At 49.5% G+C, this 7,240-nt stretch overlaps 1 protein-coding gene across 3 annotated transcripts in view; it reads left to right on the plus strand.

Annotated features, from left to right (window-relative positions):
* The window catches only part of Phkg1 (phosphorylase kinase catalytic subunit gamma 1), a 13,888-nt gene extending 7,047 nt beyond the window's left edge, over positions 1 to 6,841 (plus strand). For 2 of the 3 annotated variants that reach the window (XM_021186993.2, XM_029533676.1), the window contains 6 exons: positions 1,640 to 1,705; positions 3,577 to 3,740; positions 4,813 to 4,903; positions 4,994 to 5,147; positions 5,939 to 6,064; positions 6,361 to 6,841. In XM_021186993.2, the coding sequence (XP_021042652.1) occupies positions 1,640 to 1,705; positions 3,577 to 3,740; positions 4,813 to 4,903; positions 4,994 to 5,147; positions 5,939 to 6,064; positions 6,361 to 6,609 (850 nt within the window). In that variant the 3' untranslated portion in view covers positions 6,610 to 6,841. Of the gene's footprint in view, positions 1 to 1,177; positions 1,256 to 1,639; positions 1,706 to 3,576; positions 3,741 to 4,812; positions 4,904 to 4,993; positions 5,148 to 5,938; positions 6,065 to 6,360 lie in introns of those variants that run through there. The other variant, XM_029533677.1, reaches the window with a different exon arrangement.
* The last annotated feature ends 399 nt before the right edge of the window (positions 6,842 to 7,240 follow it).

Consider the following 7,240-nt stretch of genomic DNA (forward strand, 5'->3'; position numbering starts at 1 on the left):
AAAACAAAACAAAACAACAACAACAACAAAAAACCCAAAAAGAAAAAGAAAAAGAAAAGAAAAGAAAAGAAAAGATAAGAAATGAAAAGAAAGGAAGAAAAGAAATCCTCCAAGGGAGGCCATGCATGCCTTTAATTCTAGCACTTGGGAGACAGAAGCTTGGTGAGTTCGGGACCTGCCTGGTCTACACAGTGAGTTCCAGGCTGGCCAAAGTGTATACAGAGACCCCCATCTCAAAAACAGAGGACAGTAACAAGGGGATGGGCAGGCAGGGAGTGAGAACAGGAAGGAAGAGGAGAAGGGAGGGGAAGCGAGAACTGCACTTCAAAGCCTGCCTGGGCGGTCCACATCTGCGGTGCCCCCGGAGGCTGAAGCAAGAGCATCAAAGGTTTGAAGCCAGGTTGTGTCACTCATAGTTGCACCTTGTCTCAGAAAACAAAAACAAAACAAACAAACAAAAAATTCAATTTGATTTTTTTCCCTTTGTGACCCAGAACGTGGTCTCTGCTAGAGCAATCTAGTTTTACCCTGGAGGGCTCCTCGGGACACCAGTAAAAATAGCTTCTCCAAGCCACCTCGCTAAAGGTTAAAGATATTTGAGCTGTCCCCAAAGGTTACAGAGGACAGAGCCCTGTGAAGACAGCAGGATAGCTGCCACTGGGCAGCGGAGGGGACCTTCCTAGAGCCAGTCCTGTAGGTTAATTAGGAAAAGATAAAACTGGGCACCTTGGGGGCGGAGAGATGGCTCAGAGGTTAAGAGCACTGACTGCTCTTCCAGAGGTCCTGAGTTCAAATCCCAGCAACCACATGGTGGCTCACAACCATCTGTAATGGGAGCTGATGCCTTCTTCTGGTGTGTTTAAAGATAGCTGCAATGGGAATTGAACTTAGGACCTCTGGAAGAGCTGTCAGTGCTTTTGTTTTTGTTTTTGTTTTTGTTTTGAGACAGGGTTTCTCTGTATAGCCCTGGCTGTCTTGGAACTCACTTTGTAGACCAGGCTGGTCTCGAACTCAGAAATCCTCCTGCCTCTGCCTCCCGAGTGCTGGGACTAAAGGCAAACGACACCACGCCCGGCAGGCAGTGCTCTTAACCACTGAGCCATCTCTCCAACCTGTTTCTTCGTTTGTTTTTTGTTTTTGTTCTTGTTTTTGTTTTTGAGACAGGGTCCCACGTAGCTCAAGCTAGTCTCCAACTCACTATGTAGCTGAGGCTGGCCTTGAACTCCCGATTCTCCTGTGTCCACGGGGAATGCAGGTATTTCCTCCACAGCTGGCTTTTAAATTTATGACGGGCAGACTTTGCCTCCCCAACCCTTACACTGTTGATTCCTCCCAGCTGCTTCCCGGCAAAAATTCCCAACTCCTCTAGATCTGGCTTTCGGAGTCATGGGCCTGAGACTCCGATGCCAAACCTCCGCCCCCAGCGCCAACAGATCCCTGGATGCCGTGAATGTTCATAGGCAGGGACACCACATTTCCGCAGCATCGTGCTTTTCTTCCAGTTCTTCCCAGACAACCTCCCCAGGTTCCTTTCCTCAGAGGAACAGTCCACCTCGCCCTCGGCAGCATCAGGGTGGGGACACAAGTCTGGGGACACACGTAAGGCTCTGGTGGTCTTGGAAATGCTTTGTTCCCACAGGATGAAGAGAGGGGAACTCTTTGACTATCTCACGGAGAAGGTCACCTTAACTGAGAAGGAAACCAGGTAAGGCGCATGCGCCTTCTGCACTAATCCTAGCATCGAAGCGGTCTGGCGGGAGGCCTGCTGTGATGTTTTAGCTTAGGTCATGCTGGCTTCTGGGATCTCCCAGCTCCTTGGCTCAGTCTACAGTCTAGATGCTAAACCATACCCAGCCTATCCTAGCTCTAACATCGTGTGCAGTGTGGTTAACATGTGGGCTTTGGCTTCCCTGAATCCTCACTCTGTTAAGGGATGGAATTCACAGCCTTATACATTCCGGGCAAGCGCTATACTACTAAGGGACATATCTAGCCGCATCCTCTGAAAGAGGAACGTGTAGGGGAATACTCAGTTCTGTGGTATGGAAAAAGTTTTGGCCAATTCTGGAATCTAAAATTAAGCCACTATACTTGGAGAGGTGGGCCAGCAATTAGAGCACTTGTTATTCTCACTTTTAAAAAATTTTTTTAAAGATTTTATTTATTTTTATGTATATGAGCACACTGTAGCTGTCTTCAAACATACCAGAAGAGGGCATCTGATCCCATTACAGATGTTTGTGAACCACCAAGTGGTTGCTGGGGATTGAACTCAAGACCTTTGGAAGAGGGCTGGAGAGATGGCTCAGCGGTTAAGAGCATTGACTGCTCTTCCAGAGGTCCTGAGTTCAAAATCCCAGTAACCACATGGTGGCTCACAACCATCTGTAACAAGATCTGACGCCCTCTTCTGGTGTGTCTGAAGACAGCTACAGAGTACTTATATATATATAATAAATGAATATATCTTTAAAAAAATAAAAGACCTTTGGAAGAAAAGTCAGTGCTCTTAACCTCTGGGCCCCATTTTTCTTGGGGGTCTCACTATGTAGCCCTGCCTGGCCTAGAACTTGCTATGAAGGCCAGGGCGGCCTTGAACTCACAGAGATCTGCCTGCCTCTCTGCCTGCAGGGTGTTGGCATTAAATACTTGCGCCACCATGCCCGGCAGACTTGCTATTCTTTCTGAAGATGTAGGTTCAGTTCCCGGCACCCACATTGATGACTCACAACTGTCTGTGACTCCAGTTCTAGAGGATCTGAGGACCTGTGCCCTCTTCTGACCACCTTGGGCACCACATAAATGTGATGGTTATACGTACACTCAGGCATACACATACACACACATTAAATAAATTCATGCACTCTCTTTTTTAAGAGAGAGAGAAAAAAAGAGTCACTGGGCTAGATATGTCTCTTAGTATAGTGCTTGCCTGGAATGGATAAGGCCCCAAACTCCATCCCTAGAATCTGGGAGAAAAAACTTAAAATAGATTGAAGGATGGTGATGAATATCTGTAGCCTCAACAAGAGGGAGCCTGAGGCAGGAGGATTATGGGTTCAGGGTTAATCCGAGTTTCATGTGACGCCTTGTTTCAAAAAGTGAAAACAGGAGTAAGCCACTGGTGTTCGCCTAGCACGCTGGGACATTTCACTTTCCAGCCCTGCCTGCATAGACTGGCCGGGGCAGCATATACCTCCGATCCCAGCATCTGGAAGGGGGGAAAGCAGGAAGGTCAGGAGTTCAAGGTCACCCTCAGCTACCTAGTAGGTTAGAGGCCAGCCTGGGCTACAGGAGATCTTGTAAAAATAAAATAAAATAAAATAAAATAAAATAAAATAAAATAAAATAAAATAAAATAAAATAGAAATAGCAGGGTATGCTGGTGCAAGGCTTCGATCCCAACATTTGGGATTTAGAGGCAGGCCGATCCAGAGTTCAAGGTCAGCCTGATCTACTGAGATCAGTTCAGGATAGTCGGGGCTACATAGAGAAAACCTCTCTCAAACAACAAAACAACAACAATAAAATAAATAAGATAAAAATAATGAGCCAATGCCATGCATCTCCCTCCAGAAAGATCATGCGGGCCCTGCTGGAGGTGATCTGTACCTTGCACAAACTCAACATTGTCCATCGGGACCTGAAGCCGGAGAATATCCTTTTGGATGACAACATGAATATCAAGCTCACAGACTTCGGGTTCTCCTGCCAGCTGCAGCCAGGAGAGAAGCTCCGAGGTCTGGTACTATGGCCTTGGCCCATAAAGGGGCCTCAGGGATGGAGATTGCATGACGTCCTCCTCAGAATAAGAATGCTCGCATGTCAGTGGCTAAGGAGATGGCTCAGTGGGTCAAATGGGATCCACAAGCATGAGGACCTGAGTTCGAATCCCCAGAGCCCATGTGACTCCAGCAATAGGCAGGCAGCTAGGAGGATCCCTTGGAGCTGCTGGCTGGTCTACCTGAATCAGTCAGCTCCAGGCCAGCGAGAGATCCTGTCTCAAAACACAAGGTGGAGGAGGCCAGAGAGATGGCTCAGCGGTTAAGAGCACTGGCTGCTCTTCTGGAGGTCCTAAGTTCAAATCCCAGTAACCACATGGAGGCTCACAACCATCTATGATGAGATCTGGTGCCCTCTTCTGACCTGCAGGCACACATGCAAGAAGAATGGTGGATACATAATAAAATTGAAAACAAAACAACCCCCCCCACACACACCCCAGAGATGAGTCATCAGTTATGATTTGAGTCCCAGCACCAACCATGCATATGGTATGATACAACACTGTGTGTGTGTGTGTGTGTGTGTGTGTGTGTGTGTGTGTGTGTGTGTGTGTGTAGCCTTAGCTGTCCTAGAACTAGCTTTGTAGACCAGGCTGGCCTCAAACTCACAGAGATATGTCTACCTCTGCCTCCCACTTATCCCACAAGGATTCCTAGGTCCTTAAAAGAGCATCTATGTACGTAGAGTTTATGAACACCCAGGTAGGGAGACTTTGAAAACCACGTAGAACTCTAGTGCTAAGGGACTCTTCTGATCTCGATGGACATCTTTACCTATGTGCACCGCCCACATATACATATCCACTGAGTCAGGTTCCCACCACCTGAGCTCCACGCCAGGGTGCCTAAAAGGACCTAGGAATCCATGGGTGAACCTCTGAGCCTGTGTGTTCTGCTGTTACTATTGAGTGTAAAATAGGAGAGCCCTCCCAAGCACTGGTTTTTGTCCTGTCTCTTGGCTTTCTTGGGTAACTTCTTCCAAGGGAGGGCCCCTGGTGGCCTGTCCTGATAGCAGCCGTTCCTGCAGAGGTTTGTGGGACTCCCAGTTATCTGGCCCCTGAAATCATACAGTGCTCCATGGACGACGGCCATCCTGGCTATGGGAAGGAGGTGGACATGTAAGTGATCTGGAGGGGGGTGGGGCGGGGGGGGATCGCCTCCCCTACCCGCGAGGCTAAGGGTGACACGAGGCCCCGCCCATCCTCCAGGTGGAGCACAGGCGTCATCATGTACACGCTGCTGGCTGGCTCCCCGCCTTTCTGGCACCGGAAGCAGATGCTGATGTTGCGGATGATCATGGACGGCAAATACCAGTTTGGCTCACCAGAGTGGGATGACTACTCTGACACAGTGAAAGACTTGGTGAGAGGCCATGGCCGCCGCCTGCCTCCCCAGATGTCAAGGGAGAAGAGCATGCCCCTAGAGTGGAGGGATCACTGCATCTGTCTCAATGATGTTAATAAAATACCTAGCAAAAACTACTCAAGGGCCGGGCAATGGTGGCGGCGGTGCCTTTAATCCCTGCACTTGGTAGGCAGAAGCAGGCAGATTTCTGAGTTCAAGGCCAGCCTGGTCTACAGAGTGAGTTCCAGGACAGCCAGGGCTACACAGAGAAACCTGTCTCAAAAAACCAAAAAAAAAAAAAAAAACAACAACAACAAAAAAAACAACCTACTTAAGGAAGGAAGGGTTTAAGCCGGGCCTGGTGGCGCAGGCCTTTAATCCCAGCACTCGGGAGGCAGAGGCAGGCGGATTTCTGAGTTCGAGGCCAGCCTGGTCTACCAGTGAGTTCCAGGACAGCCAGAGCTACACAGAGAAACCCTGTCTCGAAAAACCAAAAAAAAAAAAAAAGGAAGGAAGGGTTTGTTTATGAGGAACACCCACAGTCAGGAAGCAGAGGGAGATTAATGTTGGGGCTCAGCTCACTTTCTCTTTAGCATCCAGGACCCCAGCCCATGAACCGGAACCACCCACATTTAGGGTGTAGCTTTTTCACCTCAACCTGTGTGAACAATCCTGCACAGACAGGTCCAGAGACCTGCTTCCATAGTGGTCCTAAATCCTATCAAGTTGACAATCGGGACTGACACTCACATCCCCGCTGTTTTCCAGAGCGCTGCCCTGGTATTCTCAGGTCCCTTCTGTTCTCCCAGGTGTCTCGATTCTTGGTGGTGCAACCTCAGGACCGCTGCTCGGCGGAAGAGGCTTTGGCACACCCTTTCTTTCAGGAGTACGTAGTAGAAGAAGTACGGCACTTCAGCCCCCGAGGGAAGTTCAAGGTACTGAAATTTAACCTCCCCAAGGCTCTTGGGGGGTGGTGGGGGTGGGGAAGGCTGGTGTTGGCTCCTGCTGGCACCAGGCTCCCAGAGCCTTAAGCTTTGCGGGGAGGGATGCTAGAATTGCCCCTCTTCTTGTACCCACTGTTCCCAATTCAATTTCTGCAGGGAATGTCAGCTGACTGACCCTGTTACCGAAATCCCTGTAGATGCTTATAGCCTGGGAATAGGGGACATCATGAAGGGCACCCCCAAAGCCATCTACGGTTTCCCCCGACAAGCTTTGCTGCCCCCTGCAGGTGATCTGTCTAACTGTGCTGGCATCAGTAAAGATCTATTACCAGTACCGTCGAGTGAAGCCCGTAACCAGGGAGATCGTCATCCGAGACCCCTACGCCCTAAGGCCGCTGCGGAGGCTCATCGACGCCTATGCTTTCCGTATCTACGGCCACTGGGTGAAGAAAGGGCAACAGCAGAACAGGGCTGCCCTCTTCGAGAACACGCCCAAGGCAGTGCTCCTCTCCTTGGCTGAGGAGGAGGACTTCTGAGGGGCGGCGGGGCCCAGGGGAAACAGAGGGACTTGTGAGAAGAGGATGCCCCAAGGAGCCTTCTGCGAAGGAATAGGTGGTCCTACTCTGCGCTCTCAAAGGCTCACCACTCGATGCACAGGGTGTTCCCATTAAACAGCAGTAATTACAGCGGGAGCTGGGTGTGCCTGTTGCCCTGAGGATTCCAGGTTCTAGACCAGCCTGGGCAGTTTAGCGATGCTTATTTCAAAATAAAAATAGGGCTGGGGGCCGGGCGTGGTGGCACACGCCTTTAATCCCAGCACTTGGGAGGCAGAGGCAGATGGATTTCTGAGTTCGAGGCCACCTGGTCTACAAAGTGAGTTCCAGGACAGCCAGGGCTATACAGAGAAACCCTGTCTCGAAAAACCAAAATAAATAAATAAATAAAATAAAATAGGGCTGGGAATGTAACTCTGTGGTGAGTGTAAGGCCTCCAAATTCAACCTCTGGTGTAGGAAAAATAGATAATAAATAAATAAATAAATAAATCCAACGCAGCTGAGACCATGACAGGTAGAAATGGAAGGGCAGAGAGCATGCGTATTCTGGGAGCTATAAGCCTCCTGGCTTCTCTACTGTGCACCTTTGTCGATGTCTCTAGTTCTTTCTT

Source organism: Mus pahari, chromosome 23 (genome assembly GCF_900095145.1).
Source record: "Mus pahari chromosome 23, PAHARI_EIJ_v1.1, whole genome shotgun sequence".
Classification (NCBI taxonomy): Eukaryota; Metazoa; Chordata; class Mammalia; order Rodentia; family Muridae; genus Mus; species Mus pahari.